The 24,822-nt window shown below is 45.3% G+C and overlaps 2 protein-coding genes across 4 annotated transcripts in view; both read left to right on the top strand.

Annotated features, from left to right (window-relative positions):
* Positions 1-4,487, top strand: part of LOC115161896 (ninein) — a 62,105-nt gene extending 57,618 nt beyond the window's left edge. For 2 of the 3 annotated variants that reach the window (XM_029712706.1, XM_029712707.1), the window contains exons 28-29: positions 1,469-1,585; positions 2,310-2,658. In XM_029712706.1, the coding sequence (XP_029568566.1) occupies positions 1,469-1,585; positions 2,310-2,525 (333 nt within the window). In that variant the 3' untranslated portion in view covers positions 2,526-2,658. Of the gene's footprint in view, positions 1-1,468; positions 1,586-2,309 lie in introns of all 3 variants that reach the window. The other variant, XM_029712708.1, reaches the window with a different exon arrangement.
* A 1,632-nt stretch (positions 4,488-6,119) lies between these two features.
* Positions 6,120-22,561, top strand: LOC115161903 (protein salvador homolog 1). The gene is made up of 5 exons (XM_029712721.1): positions 6,120-6,658; positions 7,101-7,607; positions 19,858-20,128; positions 20,698-20,853; positions 22,135-22,561. The coding sequence occupies exons 1-5, from the start codon at positions 6,565-6,567 to the stop codon at positions 22,355-22,357; spliced, it is 1,251 nt and encodes a 416-aa protein (XP_029568581.1). The 5' UTR covers positions 6,120-6,564; the 3' UTR covers positions 22,358-22,561.
* Positions 22,562-24,822: the final 2,261 nt, after the last annotated feature.

Here is a 24,822-nt window from a genome sequence, read left to right as displayed (position 1 = left end):
CAAATCATTCCTTAAGTTCTAGACCTCAGCTGAATCTAGTAATGAATGGTGTGGCTGTTGAACAAGTTGAGGAGACTAAATTACTTGGCGTCACTTTAGATTGTAATCTGTCATGGTCAAAACATATAGATTCAATGGTTGTGAAGATGGGGAGAGGTCTGGGCCGTAATAAAGATATGCTCTGCTTTTTTGACACCACACTCCAAAAAGCAAGTCCTGCGGGCTCTAGTTTTGGTTAAACATGCCAGATGATTCATAAAGATGGTTAAACATGCCAGATAATACGTAAAGATGGTTAAACATGCCAGATGATACGTAAAAATGGTTAAACATGCCAGATGGTGCGTAAAGATGGTTAAACATGCCAGATGGTACGTAAAGATGGTTAAACATGCCAGATGATATGTCAAAATTGTTAAACATGCCAGATGATACATAAAGATGGTTAAACATGCCAGATGGTGCGTAAAGATGGTTAAACATGCCAGATGGTGCGTAAAGATGGTTAAACATGCCAGATGATACATAAAGATGGTTAAACATGCCAGATGATACGTAAAAATGGTTAAACATGCCAGATGATGCGTAAAGATGGTTAAACATGCCAGATGGTACGTAAAGATGGTTAAACATGCCAGATGATACGTAAAGATGGTTAAACATGCCAGATGATACGTAAAGATGGTTAAACATGCCAGATGATACGTAAAGATGGTTAAACATGCCAGATGATGCGTAAAGATGGTTAAACATGCCAGATGGTGCATAAAGATGGTTAAACATGCCAGATGGTACGTAAAGATGGTTAAACATGCCAGATGGTACGTAAAGATGGTTAAACATGCCAGATGGTACTTAAAGATGGTTAAACATGCCAGATGGTACATAAAGATGGTTAAACATGCCAGATGGTACATAAAGATGGTTAAACATGCCAGATGGTACATAAAGATGGTTAAACATGCCAGATGGTACATAAAGATGGTTAAACATGCCAGATGATGCATAAAGATGGTTAAACATGCCAGATGATGCATAAAGATGGTTAAACATGCCAGATGATACGTAAAAATGGTTAAACATGCCAGATGATGCATAAAGATGGTTAAACATGCCAGATGATGCATAAAGATGGTTAAACATGCCAGATGATGCGTAAAGATGGTTAAACATGCCAGATGATACGTAAAAATGGTTAAACATGCCAGATGATACGTAAAGATGGTTAAACATGCCAGATGATACGTAAAAATGGTTAAACATGCCAGATGATACGTAAAAATGGTTAAACGTGCCAGATGTTACGTAAAGATGGTTAAACATGCCAGATGATGCATAAAGATGGTTAAACATGCCAGATGATACATAAAGATGGTTAAACATGCCAGATGATGCATAAAGATGGTTAAACATGCCAGATGGTGCGTAAAGATGATTAAACATCTCCATAACTCTTCTCCATCACCAGGATGAGAGGGCGATGATGATAATGATGAAGATGGAGGGACGTATGAGGGAGATCGAACTGTCGCTGCATAACGTCAAGCTGCTTCTCAAAGAGAAGGTCTCCCAACTGAAAGATCAGGTACACTTTAATCTATAGGCAAAATATATGATTTACTATTTACATTATAGTCATTTAGCAGACTTTTATCCAAAATAACTTAAAGGCGCAATTAAGGCCTTGCTCAAGGGCTCGTCAACAGATTTTTCACCTAGTCTGCTCTGAACCAGCATCCTTTCTGTTCCTGGCCCACAACCTTTCTGTTACTGGCCCAACACTCTTAATAACCTGCTGCCCCTGTTAAAGCCTTCAGTCAGTGGTCTCTTTACGATGTTATCTCAGGATCTGTTATCACTTTTTCTATATTGGTTTTTACTGAGTGAGGTTGCCTAGCAATTATTTGGACTTGGATAATGTCACATGAGAGTTGTTTATTGAGCCCTCTTACAAGTTGTTACAAAATAAAAGAAATGTATGGAATCGATGCAGTGTAAATGTATGATGACACAGTATCGGGTCCCGTGTGGCTCAGTTGGTAGAGCATGGTGTTTGCAACGCCAGGGTTGTGGGTTCGATTCCCACGAGAGACCAGTATGGGAAGAAAAAAAAAATGTATGAAATGTATGCATTCACTACTGTAAGTCGCTCTGGATAAGAGTGTCTGCTAAATGACTAAAATGTCAAATGTAAAATGTATCAAGGTTAGACACTTAGTGACAGTTGCTGTTTTAAAAAGGGCTTTATAAAATTAATGTGATTGGTTGGTTGGTTGATGGGTCATGTTCTCACTCTGTTCTGTCTCCAGCACCATAAGAACGGTAAAGCTGATTTGTTGATCAAGGACCTGTACGTGGAGAACGCCCAGCTGCTGAAGGCCTTGGAGATGACCGAGCAGAGACAGAAAGTAGCAGAGAAGAAGAACTATCTACTGGAAGAGAAGATCTCCAGCCTCAACAAGATAGTCAGAGACCTGAGCCCCTCACGCCTACCCACAATGCCCTACCATTTTACCTGTTCCTAACACTCCACCTGAGCCCCTCTCCTCTACTTCCCGTACCCTACCACTTGACCGGTTCCTAAGACTATACCTCACCTGAGCCCCTACACCCAGTCCCCTCACCCCTACACCTAGTCCCCTACCCACAATGCCCTACCATTTTACCTGTTCCTAACACTCCACCTGAGCCCCTACACCCAGTCCCCTCACCCCTACACCTAGTCCCCTACCCCAAGTTCCCTACCACTTGACCCTTTCTTATAATATTATACATTACATTTGTAGAGCGCTTTTCATAAATCCCAAAGCTCTTTACAGAGAAACCATTAAAAGAAAAAAAGCTTTAGTGAAAGGACTAAAGACATTAGGTGAGAAATTAAGATACTTTATTAATTCAATCGTTTAAAATAAAAAACAAGCACACACAAAAGTGGAAAAAGCCATACATGAGTTAAATCATGGAGGATAACACACAAAGTCTGGGACTTATTTCCATTGTGGTCCTCTTGAAACAAGATGGCTAGTCAAGATCCATCACGGTTGAACACAGTATTACAGCGAGATATAAAAACAAAGAACAACATCTATCTCATCATACACAAGACACAGAATATTAAAGGAGGCGACAAGGACAGAACAATAAAACTTGAAACGTAACACCAACAGACAACACAACATAGATGGCATAAAGTGAAAGACAGTTTGAAGAAGTGTTTTAGGTGTTTCTTTGGGACTGCAAGGAGTCTTTGATCATTTGACCGGAGTGAACCTGAAGACTGTTTGGGGCTGAGGAGTTCACTGAGTTATTGGGGACCAGAGCCATTGAGGGTTTTGAATTGGGTGGATAGCCAGTGGAGGCTAGAATGGGGGTGATGTGGGCAGATCTCCGAGTTCCTGTGCGGCGCTGTTCTGCACAATCTGCATCCCGTGGATGCTTTTTGAGGGGGAGACCATCAAGGAGGGCATTGCAGTCAGTAGGTGACGAGGGAGTTAACCAGCAGGTTTGAGAGAGAACAGGTGATGTTTCTCAGGTGAAATAATATTTTTTTTTGCAGACCTATTTTTTTATTTTTTATTTTTTTATTGTCGGAGAATGTGAGGGGTCCAGTAACACTCCAAGGTTGGAGTCTGAGGAGGACAGTAGGACGGAGTGGCCGCCAAAGACTACACTCTACCTTAGCCCACCTGTGCCCTACCCCCAGTCCCCTAGCATTTCACTACACTCGCAATAACATCTGCTAACCATGTGTATGTGACCAATAACATCTGCTAACCATGTGTATGTGACCAATAAAATGTGATTTGATTTATTACCCATCAACTGGTCCTAATGTAGCAGCCAGGTGCTAGACAGGGATGGAACACGATCGTTACACTGACATTCCACCTGAGCCCCTACCCCCAGTCCTTTACCACTTTACCTGTTCCTAATGTAGCAGGTGTGAGCTGAACATGGATGGAACCATCTATGTCATTGGACGGAACTACAGCATTACACTACCATTCCACCTAGTGGCATACCCAAGCCCCAATACTTGTACATTACAGCGTTATCGTCTACCCTGAGCGGTATACTACAAAAAGGATCAATGAGTTAGCCATCTAACTTTGATAAGCAACCAGAAATAACTTGATTTTTATGGTTGATTGCGAAAGCTAATTCTAGAAATGTTTTTTTTTTGTTTGTTAAATAAATGAGACCATGCCCATCTCAAGCTTATCGTTATTACAAAAATAAAACGTTATAATCAGAATATTTAAACACATTGGCAATCTAACACTTCGATCCTGCTTTGTAGTGTTACGCACGCCTCTAGAAAGAGGGAACGCAACACCCTGCTACAACTTAACTCTCCTTGTTGTGAATAAGGTAGGGAAGTGTAGGTGTGAGCAAGGATGACAAATAGGCAGAGAATACCGTTAACAGGGAATTTATTCCTTCACGCGGTAAGGTTGGGGAAAAGGGACTGGACGGAACCAAAGCAAGTAAATATCAAAGCCCCCTCTCCTACCTACCCACTACTTAACTAGCACCACCTGGTGCACTAACCAAAATACAGGGGATGGTCCGCCCAGGTCTTTCCTAGTGTGCATAGACAGTAAACTACTACGGGTATATGTATGCCCGCGGGCCTCTTGCCTAAGCACTCCCTAGGTGCCTTCCCCTTCCCCCCTGGGAACAAAGGAAACAGAATAACAAACAATTACACAACTAAACTGAGAAAAACTCAGGACATTAAAGAAGCTCTCTCTCTGAGCAACAAACGAACACAGAACATAATAAGGTTTCTCAGCAACAACTCAGTACATACCAAATTCTCTTTCTGAGAAACAACCAACATATATAACCCTCTGCCATCACCCTCCTCTCTCGGCAAATATCTCTCTCTCGGGAAATATCTCTCTCTCGGGAAATATCTCTCTCTCGGGAAATATCTCTCTCTCGGGAAATATCTCTCTCTCGGGAAATATCTCTCTGTCTCCTCCTCTGAGCAACAGCACACTGGCTTATATAGCTTTAGGTGGGGTTGTTAATTGGAGAAAGCTGCGTCCTGACGAGGGGGCGGGGTCAGCTCTCCAATCAGCAATGGGGCCGACCAATCAGCTGCTTGGAGAATTTCAGGAAGCCATTACCTGAAACACACTCACAAATATACAAACTACAACACAGAAACTGGGGAACGTAACATGTAGTATACCCCTTTGGTCCTGTTCTCTCCAGTCCACCACCAGCACTTGTTTTACCACTGTCAGTAAAGTATTACACCAGCTTCTTATTCATTTAAAGTATGAAAACATTGCAGATGTTTTTATTTTAATTATGACATTTAGAAACGTTTCAAAGTGTTTTTTTTTTTAATTATAGAGGAAAACGAGTGCTTACATAGCAGATGACATTCCATGCCTATCAAAATAATTTGTCATTTTATCTCCAGTTTTGGACTATTTTATTAATTCTCATACTAGCTACAGGACAGCTCTGAGGGTTATTCAGACGTTCACTTATTGTCAGGTTTCTTTTTACATATTTACACATTGTACTGTATGTCCCACATGTCACATACCTACCTTTTTAGAATACATTACCTTTTTGTTTTAAGGTTTTCATTCATCTTTCTTTTTTACTATGATACTAAACCACTGTACCAGAGAACATTCCTGACAATGAATGACTGAATGACAGCCCATTCTCATATGGGATGTGAGGATATTTGTAGGTATGAAATGAAATGTATGTATTCACTACTGTAAGTTGCTCTGGATAAGAGCGTCTGCTAAATGACTAAAATGTAAAAATGTAATGTAATGTATTTATTCAGTTGGGTCAACCCTTCAAAACAAACTTTGACAAGAGGCTACTTGGGTTGGTGCAGTGGTCTATTTGGCTACAAACAAGTGCTACCCTTCAAACCACAAAAAAAAATTAAAAAAAAAAAAAAAAAAAAAAAGTAAAAGATACAAAAATAAACTTATTTGAAACCTTTTTTTTTTTATATATATATAGTTTAAAAAAAACGTTTTACCCCCCTTTTCTCCCTATTTTTTACCCCCCCCCCCTTTTCTCCCTATTGTATTTTAAAGTGTGAGCATATGTAGCTACGGTATGACTGTGGTATTCCCATCCCACAACCCTCCGCGGGCTGGCTGGAATGAGTTGAGGAGGCGTTGAGCAGTTTGTGTGGAGTGGGGTGATGACATGGGCTGGATAAATCCACTGAATGGAAAAGCGACTTCAAACTGGCTTGGAGAAGAAAAACAGTGATTTAACTGGGCGAAAAAAAATAGTGTACTTCAGCAAAACTGGCTAGAGTTAGTTGATACAAGCAATCGTTCTGTTTTGGCTTTTGTCTAGATTGCCAGAAAATTAGCAACAGGTATGCGTAAGTTAACTAACGTTTAGCTAGCTAGCTAAGTCTAGTTAATTAGCCTTGCTAGCTAGCTAGCTAGCTATCTAACGTTAGTTAGCTAAAATGTACACACTGCAGATTGGAAGGGACGCTCGTAGTTTTTGGGGAACTTTCCACGAGTTTATTACATTGCATTGATGTCTCCTTTTTGAGTTATGCTTTCGAGAAAGAAAAGTAAAAGCGAGGCGTCGAAACCAGCGGAGGTACACGGGAAATATGTGAAGAAGGAGACCTCACCAGTCCTGAGAAGTAAGTTGGCTGGCTAACTAGCTACCTAGGTTAGCAATGTCTCTTCGTTCACTTTTTTTTTTACAAGTCGTGAGTTTTTGATCATATGATGATACCCAAGCATAAGAAGCTTGGTAAACGTAATATTTAATAGTTACTATGTTTTCTGCATGTCTAACTAGCCAGCTAGCTTGCTAGCGTTTTGCCAAAGTTGATATATATGCGGTTAGCTAGCTCTGGTCCCAAGCGCTATTCAGCTAACTTGTTAGCTAGCTCTGGTCCCGAGCGTCATCCATTGTTGATTTCCAAACATGAATTTGTTGAGTGAAAGGCTTTAGTTACTAACCAACGACTAAAGATGTTGGTAGAGCGCGGATGAGTCCTTACTCTAATCTGTATGCCCAGAATTGTAGTCTGTCCCCCCCCAATGTTCTTGACACATACACGTGTTGGTCTGTTTCAGATCTCATGCCCTCATTCATCCGACATGGACCCACTATTCCCAGACGCACAGAGGTCCCTCTGCCGGAGCCAGGACCCTCATCTTACCCCGCGGGACCCAGCCCTGAGCCTGTGGTGGCCCGCAACAAGAGCTTCCTGCGCGCCCCTGTGCAGAGACCACCCCACGAGGTGGCTCGGAGGGAAAGCCATAGGATGTCAGCCCCTCCATACCTACCACGTAGCCTGGGGGATATAACCCACGAGTACGGTGGCTCCTCGCAGTCTTTCCTCACGGACGTGAGTCCCGTGGCTGAGAACGGAGACGCTGGACGCTACTACTACCCTCCGCCTCCGGAGCCTTACTACGACAGCCAGCAGCAGCAGAGACGGCCTCAACCCAGGCCACAGCAGCCCAGAGCACCTGAACGCTTCCATGAAGACTATAGATACTATGAACACAACGAACATCCAAACTTCCAAAGACTACCACCACAACACACTTCCCCAACCCCCAACAGACCGCCAACAGGTAAGCATAAAGTGGTGGTTTCCCCAGACATAAGTTAGTCTTAGTCCTGGATTAAAAAGGACAATTTTAAAATTCTAAACTATCCCAGAAATCACCCCAAATAAGTCTTACCTAATATTTTATTTAACATTTTTTTTAATCAGTTGAGCCCATTTCAATTGGATACAATATGATGAGGGGAAAAAAGAAGAAACCCATGCACTGCTCTGGCTAGTATCACTGCTCATTATTAAGCTTTACGTATCGGCCTCAAGGCCTTAGTCAGAGCTTTACGTGTCGGCCTCAAGGCCTTAGTCAGAGCTTTACGTATCGGCCTTAGTCAGAGCTTTACGTATCGGCCTCAGGGCCTTAGTCAGAGCTTTACGTATCGGCCTCAGGGCCTTAGTCAGAGCTTTACGTATCGGCCTTAGTCAGAGCTTTACGTATCGGCCTCAGGGCCTTAGTCAGAGATTTACGTATTGGCCTCAAGGCCTTAGTCAGAGATTTACGTATCGGCCTCAAGGCCTTAGTCAGAGCTTTACGTATTGGCCTCAAGGCCTTAGTCAGAGCTTTACGTATCGGCCTCAAGGCCTTAGTCACAGCTTTACGTATCGGCCTCAAGGCCTTAGTCAGAGCTTTACGTATCGGCCTTAGTCAGAGATTTACGTATCGGCCTCAGGGCCTTAGTCAGAGCTTTACGTATCGGCCTCAGGGCCTTAGTCAGAGCTTTACGTATCGGCCTCAAGGCCTTAGTCAGAGATTTACGTATCGGCCTCAAGGCCTTAGTCAGAGATTTACGTGTCGGCCTCAGGGCCTTAGTCAGAGCTTTACGTATCGGCCTCAGGGCCTTAGTCAGAGCTTTACGTATCGGCCTCAGGGCCTTAGTCACAGCTTTACGTATCGGCCTCAGGGCCTTAGTCAGAGCTTTACGTATCGTCCTCAAGGCCTTAGTCACAGCTTTACGTATCGGCCTCAAGGCCTTAGTCAGAGCTTTACGTATCGGCCTCAAGGCCTTAGTCAGAGATTTACGTATCGGCCTCAAGGCCTTAGTCAGAGCTTTACGTATCGGCCTCAGGGCCTTAGTCAGAGCTTTACGTATCGGCCTCAAGGCCTTAGTCAGAGCTTTACGTATCGGCCTCGAGGCCTTAGTCAGAGCTTTACGTATCGGCCTTAGTCAGAGCTTTACGTATCGGCCTCAAGGCCTTAGTCAGAGCTTTACGTATCGGCCTTAGTCAGAGCTTTACGTATCGGCCTCAAGGCCTTAGTCAGAGCTTTACGTATCGGCATTAGTCAGAGCTTTACGTATCGGCCTCAAGGCCTTAGTCAGAGCTTTACGTATCGGCCTCAAGGCCTTAGTCAGAGCTTTACTTATCGGCCTTAGTCAGAGCTTCTTTTTTCTTTTTTTTGTCTTCGAAAAGCTCTGACGAAGGCCTTGAGGATGATACGTTAAGCTCTGACGAAGGCCTTGAGGATGATATGTAAAGCTCTGACGAAGGCCTTGAGGATGATATGTAAAGCTCTGACGAAGGCCTTGAGGATGATATGTAAAGCTCTGACGAAGGCCTTGAGGATGATATGTAAAGCTCTGACGAAGGCCTTGAGGATGATACGTAAAGCTCTGACGAAGGCCTTGAGGATGATATGTAAAGCTCTGACGAAGGCCTTGAGGATGATATGTAAAGCTCTGACTAAGGCCTTGAGGCCGATACGTAAAGCTCTGACGAAGGCCTTGAGGATGATATGTAAAGCTCTGACGAAGGCCTTGAGGATGATATGTAAAGCTCTGACGAAGGCCTTGAGGATGATATGTAAAGCTTAAAGAGCAGTGTGCAGGTTTCTTCTTTTTCTTCTCTCAACTTATTCAACTGTTACCATACACCTTTTTGAAATTTGATACATATTTAATAAAGGAGCATAATAAAGCTATGACTCAGTAATAAGGCAGCGTTGTAGTTTAGTCAACAAGAAGAAAATGATGACTGAGGCCTTAAATGCCCACACCAGTAAAAAGCCACGTTTTCCCAGCTGAAAGACAATGGCCGAAGCTTAGCCGTGATGTTGCACAACGATTTAAGTCAAGTCATCATTTTAGTCTAAAGTATAATGTATTTGGGCTTGAAGTGACAAATATGAACTGCCCACTACAAATCTGTGTGATTCCTATGATATGACATACAAATTATTTTAGGTTTTCGTTTCAAGACTGGGTTTTATTTTAATGTTACCAACCTCCAGCACGGCATTGTTTATTATTCAGAAACGGCTGCAAAGTTATTTTTCTTCATGACTGAGATGAGTCAAACAACCTTGTGTCCACTAGGATATGGGGAATAATAGGTTGACATTGCTTTGCTCATTGGATGTGGTGAGTAGGCTGCTGCTCATTGGATGTGGTGAGTAGGCTGCTGCTCATTGGATGTGGTGAGTAGGCTGCTGCTCATTGGATGTGGTGAGTAGGCTGCTGCTCATTGGATGTGGTTAATTCCTGGACTGCCACTCTTCAGTATGAGCATGAATGCATTGGCCATGGAGCTATATTGTAACTAGTCAATACAGCTTAGAAACAAGTATTTCTTTGCTGCTACATTCTCCTGGGTACTCAGCTAGCAGATCCTTGTTTTTTTTTGTTTGGATAGAGCCTTAAGAGAGAGGGGTGGTGCCGTTTCAGTTAAACCTCACTGTTTGGATCTTCAAAATGTAGTCTGGCTGCAAACTAGTAATTTGCAGACTGAGTGGGACCGCCCGAACCCAAGTCAAATACCTCATCCCCAGACTGCTTCATTTCAAATGTTGACTTCACAAGTCTTTCTCTGTATGTACAGTAAATCCTTAAGAGTCGATTTGACGTACCCGTTGCATCTCAATACACCGCCACTGCTTATGTCGGTCTTCACCATCCGCAGTGGAAGGTGGCAGAGCTACAGCTCTGTCAGATCAGGAGACATCCTGGAAATCCGTCTTCTCACAAATATCTGTAGCGTATACGACCCCCCACAAGCGCCATAGGACCTTGTCTGAAGTCGCTACCGCTGACGTGTCAACTCCTGTCTGTAGGGTCCAAAACTGTTCGGGCTACAAACTAATATGACCCTACTATGGGAATGGGAGACTCTCACAAACACAATGGTGTTCTGTTTTTAAGGTAACCCGGTACCAGTTTTAAAAAAGGATTGGAAATATACACTGCTCAAAAAAATAAAAGGAACACTAAAATAACACATCCTAGATCTGAATGAATGAAATAATCTTATTAAATACTTTTTTCTTTACATAGTTGAATGTGCTGACAACAAAATCACACAAAAAGAATCAATGGAAATCCAATTTATCCACCCATGGAGGTCTGGATTTGGAGTCACACTCAAAATTAAAGTGGAAAACCACACTACAGGCTGATCCAACTTTGATGTAATGTCCTTAAAACAAGTCAAAATGAGGCTCAGTAGTGTGTGTGGCCTCCACGTGCCTGTATGACCTCCCTACAACGCCTGGGCATGCTCCTGATGAGGTGGCGGATGGTCTCCTGAGGGATCTCCTCCCAGACCTGGACTAAAGCATCGCCAACTGCTGGACAGTCTGTGGTGCAACGTGGCATTGGTGGATTGAGCGAGACATGAGGTCCCAGATGTGCTCAATTGGATTCAGGTCTGGGGAACGGGCGGGCCAGTCCATAGCATCAATGCCTTCCTCTTGCAGGAACTGCTGACACACTCCAGCCACATGAGGTCCAGCATTGTCTTGCATTAGGAGGAACCCAGGGCCAACCGCAGCAGCATATGGTCTCACAAGGGGTCTGAGGATCTCATCTCGGTACCTAATGGCAGTCAGGCTACCTCTGGCGAGCACATGGAGGGCTGTGCGGCCCCCCAAAGAAATGCCACCCCACACCATGACTGACCCACCGCCAAACCGGTCATGCTGGAGGATGTTGCAGGCAGCAGAACGTTCTCCACGGCGTCTCCAGACTCTGTCACGTGTGCTCAGTGTGAACCTGCTTTCATCTGTGAAGAGCACAGGGCGCCAGTGGCGAATTTGCCAATCTTGGTGTTCTCTGGCAAATGCCAAACGTCCTGCATGGTGTTGGGCTGTAAGCACAACCCCCACCTGTGGACGTCGGGCCCTCATACCACCCTCATGGAGTCTTTCTGACTGTTTGAGCAGACACATGCACATTTTTTGTGGCATGCTGGAGGTCATTTTGCAGGGCTCTGGCAGTGCTCCTCCGGCTCTTCCTTGCACAAAGGCGGAGGTAGCGGTCCTGCTGCTGGGTTGTTGCCCTCCTACGGCCTCCTCCACGTCTCCTGATGTACTGGCCTGTCTCCTGGTAGCGCCTCCATGCTCTGGACACTACGCTGACAGACACAGCAAACCTTTTTGCCACAGCTCGCATTGATGTGCCATCCTGGATGAGCTGCACTACCTGAGCCACTTGTGTGGGTTGTAGACTCCGTCTCATGCTACCACTAGAGTGAAAGCACCGCCAGCATTCAAAAGTGACCAAAACATCAGCCAGGAAGCATAGGAACTGAGAAGTGGTCTGTGGTCCCCACCTGCAGAACCACTCCTTTATTGGGGGTGTCTTGCTAATTGCCTATAATTTCCACCTGTTGTCTATTCCATTTGCACAACAGCATGTGAAATGTATTGTCAATCAGTGTTGCTTCCTAAGTGGACAGTTTGATTTCACAGAAGTGTGATTGACTTGGAGTTACATTGTGTTGTTTAAGTGTTCCCTTTATTTTTTTTAGCAGTATATTTGTAGTTTTGTGCCAACACAACAACCAAAAAAAAGTGGATAAATATGTGTAAAATAATTTATGTAGTACCAGTCCAAAGTTTGGACACACCTACAAATTCAATTTCTTTTTTTTTTTTTTACTATTTTCTACATTGTAGAACAATAGTGAAGACATCAAAACTATGAAATAACACATATGGAATCATGTAGCAACCAAAAAAGTGTTAAACAAAAAATATATTTTATATTAGATTTTTTTTAAAAGTAGCCACCCTTTGCCTTGACAGTTTTGCACACTCTTGGCATTCTCTCAACCAGCTTCATGAGGTAGTCAACTGGAATGCATTTTAATTAACAGGTGTGCGTTGTTCATTTGTGGAATTTCTTTCCTCCTTAATGCGTTTAAGACAATCAGTTGTGACAAGACACATTTTATGTTATTCTAAAATAGATTTTAAAAAAATAAAAAATCTAGACACAATACCTCATAATGACAAAGCGAAAACAGGTATTTGATAATTTTAGCAAATTTATTAAAAAAAAACAACAAAAAAAAACAGATGCATTATTTACGTAAGTATTCAGACCCTTTGCTATGAGACTCAAACTTGAGCTCAGGTGCATCCTGTTTCCATTGATCATCCTTGAAATGTTTCTATAACTTGATTGAAGTCCACCTGTGGTAAATTTCAATTGATTGGACATGGTTTGGAAAGTCACACACCTGTCTATATAAGGTCCCACAGTTGACAGTGCATGTCAGAGCAAAAACCAAGCCATGAGGTTGAAGGAATTGTCCGTAGAGGTCTGAGACATGATTGTGTCGAGGCACAGATCTGGGGAATGATACCAAAACATTTCTGCAGCATTGAAGGTCCCCAAGAACACAGTGGCCTCCATAATTTCTAAATGGAATAAGTTTGGAACAACCAAGACTCTTCCTAGAGCTGGCCAACCCGGCCAAACTGAGTAATCGGGGGAGAAGGGCCTTGGTCAGGAACGTGACCAAGACCCCGATGGTCACTCTGACGGAGCTCCAGAGTTCCTCTGTGGAGATGGGAGAACCTTACAGAAGGACAACCATCTCTGCAGCACTCCACCAATCAGGCCTTTATGGTAGAGTGGCCAGAGGGAAGCCACTCCTCAGTAAAAGGCACATGACAGCCCACTTGGAATTTGCCAAAAGGCACCTAAAGGACTCTCAGACCATGAGAAACAAGATTCTCTGGTCTAAAGAAACCAAGATTGAACTCTTTGGCCTGAATGCCAAGCGTCACGTTTGGAGGAAACCTGGTACCATCCCTACGGGAAAGCATGGTGGTGGCAGCATCATGCTGTGGGGGAAGTCTTGAATGTCCTTGAGCCAGCCAGAGCCTGGACTTGAACCCTATCAATTGTCTCTGGAGAGACCTGAAAATAGTTGTGCAGCAACGCTCCCCATACAACTTGACAGAGTTTGAGAGGATCTGCAGAGAAGAATGGGAGGAACTCCCCGAATACAGGTGTGCCAAGCTTGTAGCGTCATACCCAAGAAGACTCGATGCTGTTATCGCTGCCGAAGGTGCTTCAACAAAATGGCACGGTACTTATGTAAAAGTAAATTAGCAATTTCTAAAACAATTTAATACATTTTAGAATAAGGCTGTAACCTACCAAAATCTGGAAATAGTCAAGGGGTCTGAATACTTTCTGAAGTATGAATACATTCTGGAGGCAGAAAATATTCCTACCCCTTAACTTATTCCACGTTGTGTTACAGCCTGAATTTAACATTTCTCACCCATCTACACACAGTACCCCATAATGACAGTGAAAATCTTTTTTTTATTGTTTGCACATTTATTGAAAATGAAATACAAAAATATCTAATTTACATAAGTATTCACACCCCTGAGTCAATACATGTTAGAAGCACCTTTGGCACCAGTCATTCTGGGTAAATCTCTAAGAGCTTTCCACACCTGGTTTGTGCTACATTTGCCCATTTATTATTTTCTAAATTCTTCAAGATCTGTCAAATTGGTTGTTGATCATTGCTAGACAACCATTTTTCAAGTATTGCCATAGATTTTGAAGTAGATTTAAGTCAAAATTGTAACTCGGCCCCTCTGGAATGTTCACTGTCGTCTTGGTAAGTAACTCCAGCATAGATTTTTGCGTTGTGTTTTAGTTTATTGTCCTGCTGAAATGCGAATTAATCTCCCAATGTCTAGTGGAAAGCAGACTGAACCAGGTTTTCCTCTAGGATTTTGCCAGTGCTTAGCTCTATTCCGCTTCTATGCTGAAACTTCCCAGTCCTTAACTAGTACAAGCATACCCATAACATGATGCAGCCACCACTTTGCTTGAAAATATGGAGAGTGGTACTCAATAATATGTTGTATGTCTGGGGCAAATCCAACAACACTTTGTTTTCAGGACAAAAAGTTAATGGCTTTGCCACATTGTTTGCCAGTATTACTTTAGTGCCTTGTTGCAAACAGTATGCATTTTTTATATTTTTTATATTTGTATTCTGTACAGGCTTCCCTCATTTTACGCTGTCAATTAGGTTAGTATTGTGGAGTAACTACACTGAACACACACACTAACTGTTAGGTTCTAAATTAACCTTATAAAATTTCACAGAAGATTAGTAAAGCTCTAACCAAGTTTATTCGCCGATTGGGTCATACAGCTGCAGGCAGACAGACACAGCTCCACCAGTGGTAGTGTGGATATATATATATATATATATATATGCGCCAATTTGGGTGACATCCTCTTTCTCGCTAAACATTACATCTCTGTTGCAAGGCAAGAAATTAAGTGATGCGGGGCAATAAACGGTTCCTTCTCCCTTAATGTGACCTGATCGGACCTCTATTCCTCACTAACCCACATCTCTCCGCCCTTATCAGTGACCTGACCTCGGCCCTCCATTCCTCACTAACCCACATCTCTCCGCCCTTATCAGTGACCTGACCTCGGCCCTCTATTCCTCACTAACCCACATCTCTCCGCCCTTATCAGTGACCTGACCTCGGCCCTCTATTCCTCACTAACCCACATCTCTCCGCCCTTATCAGTGACCTGACCTCGGCCCTCTATTCCTCACTAACCCACATCTCTCCGCCCTTATCAGTGACCTGACCTCGGCCCTCTATTCCTCACTAACCCACATCTCTCCGCCCTTATCAGTGCCCTGACCTCGGCCCTCCATTCCTCACTAACCCACATCTCTCCGCCCTTATCAGTGACCTGACCTCGGCCCTCTATTCCTCACTAACCCACATCTCTCCGCCCTTATCAGTGCCCTGACCTCGGCCCTCCATTCCTCACTAACCCACATCTCTCCGCCCTTATCAGTGCCCTGACCTCGGCCCTCTATTCCTCACCAACCCACATCTCTCCGCCCTTATCAGTGCCCTGACCTCGGCCCTCCATTCCTCACCAACCCACATCTCTCCGCCCTTATCAGTGACCTGACCTCGGCCCTCTATTCCTCACCAACCCACATCTCTCCGCCCTTATCAGTGACCTGACCTCGGCCCTCTATTCCTCACTAACCCACATCTCTCCGCCCATATCAGTGACCTGACCTCGGCCCTCCATTCCTCACTAACCCACATCTCTCCGTCCTTATCAGTGCCTGCAACCATGTGATTATCTTTCCTTTACTCAGTACATTCCAGATTAATTGCCTCCACCGTATACATTCCTCTTACACATACCCGTTAACTTCTGGTGTAGAAACCAGACTACGGCACTCAAATGATCATGTATCCTATTGAAATATGAACTTTCCTAGTTAAATAAAATAATAATTAACACTATTCCAAGTTTAGGAGTCAGAATCCATCAAAATTCAACATGTAAAGTGTTGGTCTGATGTTTCATGAGCTAAAATAAAACATCCCAGAAATGTTCCATACGCACAAAAAGTTTTATTTCTCTCAAATGTTGTGCATACATTTGTTGATTTTTCCCTGTTAGTGAGCATTTTTTACTTTACGGAGATAATCCATCCACCTGACAGGTGTGGCATATCAAGAAGCTGATTAAACAGCATGATTGTTACACAGGTGCACCTTGCGCTGGGGACAATAAAAGGCATTCTGACTGCAGGAATGTCCACCAGAGCTGTTGCCAGAGAATTTAATGTTCATTTGTCTACCATAAGCCGCCTCCAAAGTCGTTTTAGAGAAATTGATATCAACATTGTGAACAGAGTGCCCCATGGTGGCGGTGGGGTTATTGTATGGGCCCCATGGTGGCGGTGGGGTTATGGTATGGGCCCCATGGTGGCGGTGGGGTTATTGTATGGGCCCCACGGTGGCGGTGGGGTTATGGTATGGGCCCCACGGTGGCGGTGGGGTTATGGTATGGGCCCCATGGTGGCGGTGGGGTTATGGTATGGGCCCCACGGTGGCGGTGGGGTTATGGTATGGGCCCCATGGTGGCGGTGGGGTTATGGTATAGGCCCCATGGTGGAGGTGGGGTTATGGTATGGGCCCCATGGTGGCGGTGGGGTTATGGTATGGGCCCCATGGTGGCGGTGGGGTTATGGTATGGGCCCCATGGTGGCGGTGGGGTTATGGTATGGGCCCCATGGTGGAGGTGGGGTTATGGTATGGGCCCCATGGTGGCGGTGGGGTTATGGTATGGGCCCCATGGTGGCGGTGGGGTTATGGTATGGGCCCCATGGTGGAGGTGGGGTTATGGTATGGGCCCCATGGTGGAGGTGGGGTTATGGTATGGGCCCCATGGTGGAGGTGGGGTTATGGTATGGGCCCCATGGTGGAGGTGGGGTTATGGTATGGGCCCCATGGTGGAGGTGGGGTTATGGTATGGGCCCCATGGTGGAGGTGGGGTTATGGTATGGGCCCCATGGTGGAGGTGGGGTTATGGTATGGGCCCCATGGTGGAGGTGGGGTTATGGTATGGGCCCCTTGGTGGAGGTGGGGTTATGGTATGGGCCCCATGGTGGAGGTGGGGTTATGGTATGGGCCCCATGGTGGAGGTGGGGTTATGGTATGGGCCCCATGGTGGAGGTGGGGTTATGGTATGGGCCCCATGGTGGAGGTGGGGTTATGGTATGGGAAGGAATAAACTACGGACAACAAACACAATTGCATTTTTATTGATGTCAATTTGAATACACAGAGATACCGTGACGAGATCCTGAGGCCCATTGTCGTGCCATTCATCTGCCGCCATCACCTCATGTTTCAGCATGATAATGCACAGCCCCATGTCGCAAGGATGTGTACACAATTCCTGGAAGCTAAAAATGTCCCAGTTCTTCCGTGGCCTGCATACTCACCATATCAATCAACTTTACCCCCAGGCAGGATATAAAGCACAGCCCCCACCCCACTAGAGGGATATCTTCAAACCACCAGCTTACTACCCTGAGACAAGGCCGAGTATAGCCCACAAAGATCTCCCCCACGGCACGAACCCGAGGGGGGCGCCAACCCAGACAGGAAGATCACTACAGTGACTCAACCCACTCGAGTGAAGCACCCCTCCTAGGGACGGCATGGAAGAGCACCAGTAAGCCAGTGACTCAGCCCTCATAATGGGGTTAGAGGCAGAGAATCCCATAGAGCATGTTTGGGATGCTCTGGATCGACGTGTTCGACAGCATGTCCCAGTTCCTGCCAATATCCAGTAACTTCCCACAGCCATTGAAGAGAAGTGCGACAAAATTGCACAGGCCACAATCAACATCCTGATCAACTCGATGTGAAAGTAGATGTCGCGCTGCATGAGGCAAATGATGGTCACACGAGAATGCTGACTGGTTTTCTGATCCACTCCCCTACCTTTTTTGTTTTAAATTGACAGAATTCATACATTTTCAGTTATTTTAAATTGTAAAGTCTCGTCCTTTTACACACCAATACCACAACTAATGTTTCTAATCTGGGAGGTCAATTTTGATTAAGTATTCAATAGTTTCGCTGTGTATTTTGGATGGAATCGAGGCATTAGAATGTACCAGAGGCCACCAAAAATATTGATAGTTGGGCAAAATGTTTTGAAGTCCTGGCTGTCTACTTTTTCTAGGTGGCTGGCTACTCCCAGTACTGTTATTAGTATAGATTGAAGCTTTTTGGTGATTTTACTAGTTATGCCAGTACATTTCTCCTCTCAGACAATGCTCTGTAACAGACTGAACCAATGCTTCCCTCTCTGTGGACGGAGCAGTGTATTTCTGTGGAACGTGTGCACATTTCAGTCTTTCACTCACTATACCGGCTAAGAGCACCAATCGTGTTGTCGTCCATCACTCCCAAGCAGAGTTGATCAGATTCCCAGCTGCCAAATGTGCTGAAAATATCTGCTCTCTCTTTTTGATGCTACAGTTCTCATTTGAGCCTGTAAAATGTAATGATCATTTCCATGTTAACGGACCCATGAGCACCAACCAATGACGTGTGCGTATATAAACACCTGGATTGCTGATGTTATGTATTGGCCACTGAGAGGCTTTCTAGGAGCAGTCCTCCATAGAAATGAATGGAATTCTACAGTATTTCACTTAAATGCCACCATGGCATTTTTTGCCTTTACCTCCCTTATCTCACATCATTTGCTCACATTGTATATAGTCTTATTTTTTTTCTACTGCATCATTGATTGTATGTTGTTTTACTCCATGTGTAACTCTGTGTTGTTGTATGTTGTTGAACTGCTTTGCTTTATCTTGGCCAGGTCGCAGTTGTAAATGAGAAGTTGTTCTCTACTGGCCTACCTGGTTAAATAAAGGTGAAATAAAATAAAATAAAAAATAAATGTTAATAAATGTTAATAAAGGACAAAATAAAATGCATTTTTTGTTGTAGTGGGGACAGTAACATTAGATTAAAAAAAAAGTACTTTTTTTTATCGCACTTTAAGGATATGTTTTTCATTTTTAGCCTCACAATTTTAAAGTATGCATTTAAAGCTGCAATATGTACTTTTTGGGGGGGGGGGTAACCTGACCATTTCCATCGAAATTTGTGGTATAGTAATTCTCATTGAAATGTGCTCTATTTCTATGCTTCCTGTTGTTAAGTTGTTTGTTTTTTTGCATCTTTTTAGTTTTGTACACCACCAGCTGAAAATACAATGGTTTTGATTATGGAAAATATATATATTTCTCAGCGGTGTAGGTGGTACAATGATTCTCTACACTTTAATGGTTTTGTCACAAACTGAAATTTGGCAAACTATTAGACTTTTTAGCACTACACAGCCGATTCAAATAATCAAAGCTTGATGATGATCAGTTGGTTATTTGAATGGGCTGTGTAGTGCTAGGGCACAAACCCTTCACGTACACCCAGTGGGCCCCAGGACCGAGTTTGGGAAACCCTGCTCTGGGTAAGAGGGTGTCATTTGGGAGTGGGACACAGCCTGACTGTTCTCCTAACTTCCTCTCTCCTCTGCCCTCTTCCTCTCTCCTCTGCCCTCTTCCTCTCTCCTCTGCCCTCTCTCCTCTGCTCTCTTCCTCTCTCCTCTTCCTCTGCTCTCCTCCTCTCTCCTCCTCTGGGTCCCCAGGTATCGGTCGGATGCAGGCTAAGTCTCTGGGGAACCTGTCCAGTCCGAGCGGCGAGGACCTCCCCCTGCCCCGTGGTTGGACGGTAGACTGGACCATCCGAGGCAGGAAGTACTACATCGACCACAACACCAACACCACTCACTGGTCCCACCCCCTGGAGAGAGAGGGTCTGCCCCCTGGCTGGGAGAAGGTGGAGTCGGCTGAGTTTGGAACCTACTACGTGGACCACGTCAACAAGAGGGCCCAGTATAGACACCCCTGTGCTCCCAGGTAGGCGGCATAGACGCCCCTGTGCTCCCAGGTAGGCGGCATAGACGCCCCTGTGCTCCCAGGTAGGCGGCATAGACGCCCCTGTGCTCCCAGGTAGGCGGCATAGACGCCCCTGTGCCCCCAGGTAGGCGGCATAGACGCCCCTGTGCTCCCAGGTAGGCGGCATAGACGCCCCTGTGCTCCCAGGTAGGCGGCATAGACGCCCCTGTGCTCCCAGGTAGGCGGCATAGACGCCCCTGTGCTCCCAGGTAGGCGGCATAGACGCCCCTGTGCTCCCAGGTAGGCGGCATAGACGCCCCTGTGCTCCCAGGTAGGCGGCAGAGGCGCCCCTGTGCCCCTAGGTAGGCGGCAGAGGCGCCCCTGTGCCCCTAGGTAGGCGGCATAGACGCCCCTGTGCCCCTAGGTAGGCGGCAGAGGCGCCCCTGTGCCCCTAGGTAAGGGAGGAAATGTAGACTTCTTCTTTGTTTTTGTTTTTTTAAAACCATTTTGTTTTTGACGTGATTTAGCTCGACTCCTAACCCTAGCCTCTGTCCATACTGACTGTCCAACCCCCCCTCCTTCTGCTCCAGCGTGCCTCGTTATGACCAGCCCCCTCCCCTGCCCCCTCCGGTAGTATACCAGCCTCGCCCCTCAGAGAGGAACCATCCAGTGATGGTACCAGCCAACCCGTACCACACGGCAGAGATCCCTGACTGGCTACAGGTGTATGCCCGCGCCCCACTCAAGTGAGTAACATCCACCTGGCTTTCCTCCGATACTTGTTTCCATGGCTGAGGCAGTGGGGAGTGGGGCTCCATACTGTACTCTTTCTCATAACTTAACAACTTGGTTAAATATTCTGGAAAAGGTTATTGTGTTTATTGATTTAGTGATGGCTATATTAGAGGTTATTGTCTCCTTTTACTGTTGCTGCGTTTATTGTAAAGGGATTTTACTGTTGCTGCGTTTATTGTAAAGCATCTTTGGGTTTTAAACGAGCATTGTTCAAATCTTATGTATTATGATTACACTTCCCTGTGATGTGGACAGTGAGGAGGCAGACAGGATGTTCAGGTATAAGGATGTGGGCAGACAGGATGTTCAGGTATAAGGATGTGGCCAGTGAGGAGGCAGACAGGATGTTCAGGTATAAGGATGTGGACAGTGAGGAGGCAGACAGGATGTTCAGGTATAAGGATGTGACCAGTCAGGATGTTCAGGTATAAGGATGTGACCAGTCAGGATGTTCAGGTATAAGGATGTGACCAGTCAGGATGTTCAGGTATAAGGATGTGGGCAGTGAGGAGGCAGACAGGATGTTCAGGTATAAGGATGTGGGCAGACAGGATGTTCAGGTATAAGGATGTGACCAGTCAGGATGTTCAGGTATAAGGATGTGGACAGTGAGGAGGCAGACATGATGTTCAGGTATAAGGATGTTCAGGTATAAGGATGTTCAGGTATAAGGATGTGGCCAGTGAGGAGGCAGACAGGATGTTCAGGTATAAGGATGTGGCCAGTGAGGAGGCAGACAGGATGTTCAGGTATAAGGATGTGACCAGTCAGGATGTTCAGGTATAAGGATGTTCAGGTATAAGGATGTGGGCAGTGAGGAGGCAGACAGGATGTTCAGGTATAAGGATGTTCAGGTATAAGGATGTGGCCAGTGAGGAGGCAGACAGGATGTTCAGGTATAAGGATGTTCAGGTATAAGGATGTGGCCAGTGAGGAGGCAGACAGGATGTTCAGGTATAAGGATGTGGCCAGTGAGGAGGCAGACAGGATGTTCAGGTATAAGGATGTGGGCAGACAGGATGTTCAGGTATAAGGATGTGGCCAGACAGGATGTTCAGGTATAAGGATGTGGCCAGTGAGGAGGCAGACAGGATGTTCAGGTATAAGGATGTGGGCAGACAGGATGTTCAGGTATAAGGATGTGGCCAGTGAGGAGGCAGACAGGATGTTCAGGTATAAGGATGTGGGCAGACAGGATGTTCAGGTGCACACACACCTCTCTCTTCCGCCAGGTATGACCACATCCTGAAGTGGGAGCTGTTCCAGCTGGTGGATCTGGACACATACCAGGGCATGTTGAAGCTGCTCTTCATGAAGGAACTGGAGCGCATCGTCAAGTCCTACGAGGCTTACCGTCACGCCCTGCTGTCCGAGGTGGACCAAAGGAAACCGAGGCAGCAGTGGTACGCTCAGGCCCAGCAGCAGTCAGGCAAGAACTTCACAGGGAACATGTGAACTGGGTCGTAATTCACTAGGAAGCAAACGGGGACAAAACAAGGAAGGACCTACCTGAATTTGTCCAATAATAAACCTGTTGGTTGTTGCTAAACAGTTTGTTACGGTATGCACTAATGAATACAACCCTGAACTGACTGGACGGAGGAATGGACTCTGTGGTTAGCTCGACATAGGAACTTCAAGGACTCTCATTCTACACTGTTCATATGAAGTTCAGCCCTGGTGAATTGTTGTCCCATCCCTCTGAGGTTACTACAGTACTGAGCTCTCCTCCTCCTCTGTGGTTACTACAGTACTGAGCTCTCCTCCTCCTCTGTGGTTACTACAGTACTGAGCTCTCCTCCTCCTCTGTGGTTACTACAGTACTGAGCTCTCCTCCTCTGTGGTTACTACAGTACTGAGCTCTCCTCCTCCTCTGTGGTTACTACAGTACTGAGCTCTCCTCCTCCTCTGAGGTTACTACAGTACTGAGCTCTCCTGAGGTTTTGGCCTTGTTCCCCTGAGGTTTGTAGGGAGTTCCACCCCCCCTCTGAGGGTCGGGCTGCAGTAGGTTCCTACAGTAGGGAAGCTCCTGGCTGTGTTTTCTGAAGACAGGAAAATTACAGGCTGACAGATCTGCTTGTTTGAATGTTCATAAATGACTATAATGAGATGGCAGGTTGATATTGTGCCTTTTCATCAGAAGCAGCACTTGCCTGTTATTTTTTTTCTTTGTAAAATGATATTAAAAATGAATTTTAAAGAGAGCAGGACCAGCAGCGTTGCCTTAGGAACTCGTTTCCATATGAATTCTGCTTCATAAATGTTTTTTTTTTAAATTGTGTTTGTAGCCCGCCCCATAAAACAGAAAGGATATTATTGAACTTTTCAACAATTTCATGTGATATATATTGTAATTGTCATCAATACTTCCTTTTATAAGACAATCCTCTAAAACGTATGTAATAGTCTTACAGAAGAATTTGACGTTCTGATATGGAATAGGTCTTCATGAAGACCTGACGCTTTGTAGGATACACTACAGCATTACATGTCAGGAACTTGGCTCTGTGCATCACTATACATCATAATTAATGAATTCAATCACAATATCCTTATTATAATATGACCTGTTTTATTATAAAAACACATAAGCTACTGGAAACATGTCTTCAGCCCAAATTACACCCTATTCCCTAAGAGCCCTGGTCTAAAGTAGTGCACTACATAGGGCAGTGTTTCCCTGGTCCTCCAGTACCCCCAACAGTACACGTTGTTGTTGCCCTGGACAAGCACACCTCATTAAGGGCTTGATGATAGCTTGACAAGTTATAGGTGTTACAATACCAATGTGTATTGTTGGGGTACTGGAGGACCGGGGTACTGGGGGGTTGGTGTACTGTTGGGGGTAATGGAGGACGGGTTGGTGTACTGTTGGGGGTACTGGAGGACCGGGGTTGGTGTACTGTTGGGGTACTGTTGGGGTACTGGAGGACCGGGTTGGTGTACTGTTGGGGGTACTGGAGGACCGGGTTGGTGTACTGTTGGGGGTACTGGAGGACCGGGTTGGTGTACTGTTGGGGTACTGGAGGACCGGGTTGGTGTACTGTTGGGGGTACTGGAGGACCGGGTTGGTGTACTGTTGGGGGTACTGGAGGACCGGGTTGGTGTACTGTTGGGGGTACTGGAGGACCGGGTTGGCGTACTGTTGGGGTACTGGAGGACCGGGTTGGTGTACTGTTGGGGTACTGGAGGACCGGGTTGGTGTACTGTTGGGGGTACAGGAGGACCAGGTTGGTGTACTGTTGGGGGTACTGGAGGACCGGGTTGGTGTACTGTTGGGGTACTGGAGGACCAGGTTGGTGTACTGTTGGGGGTACTGGAGGACCGGGGTTGGGGTACTGTTGGGGTACTGGAGGACCGGGGTTGGGAAACACCGATATAGGGGATAGGATGCCATTTGGGGCACTACCTATTATAACACTAATGGTTCAGATGTCCCAAGATGCCTTAGCTTTGCCAAAACAAACATCTGAAGTGCATTTCCTGATGATCTTCTGTATGTGAATGTACTCTGTCTGCATACCAAACGGCACCCTATTCCCTATATAGTGCACTACTTTAGACTATGGGCTCTGGTCAAACGTATTGCACTATGTAGGGAATAGGATGCCGTTTGGGAAGTAGCCTCTGATAATTGGTTATTTTCTGGATGTGGGTTTTGTAATGCCTTATTATGTTGTGATGGAGTGACATTGTCTCAGCTCTGTTCTGAGCTTAGTAAACCACAGTTACTAAGCTATGCAATAACAGCTAGTTACGACCCATCTGTTCTTAATGATGTCATCATACAGCTAGTTACGACCCATCTGTTCTTAATGATGTCGTCATACAGCTAGTTACGACCCATCTGTTCTTAATGATGTCATACAGCTAGCTACGACCCATCTGTTCAGACTGATGTCACCATACAGCTAGTTACG

The sequence above is a fragment of the Salmo trutta genome, chromosome 25, assembly GCF_901001165.1.
Source record: "Salmo trutta chromosome 25, fSalTru1.1, whole genome shotgun sequence".
NCBI lineage: Eukaryota > Metazoa > Chordata > Actinopteri > Salmoniformes > Salmonidae > Salmo > Salmo trutta.
The sequence above is the reverse complement of the archived record's forward strand: the minus strand, read 5'-3'. Positions and strand labels throughout refer to the sequence as shown.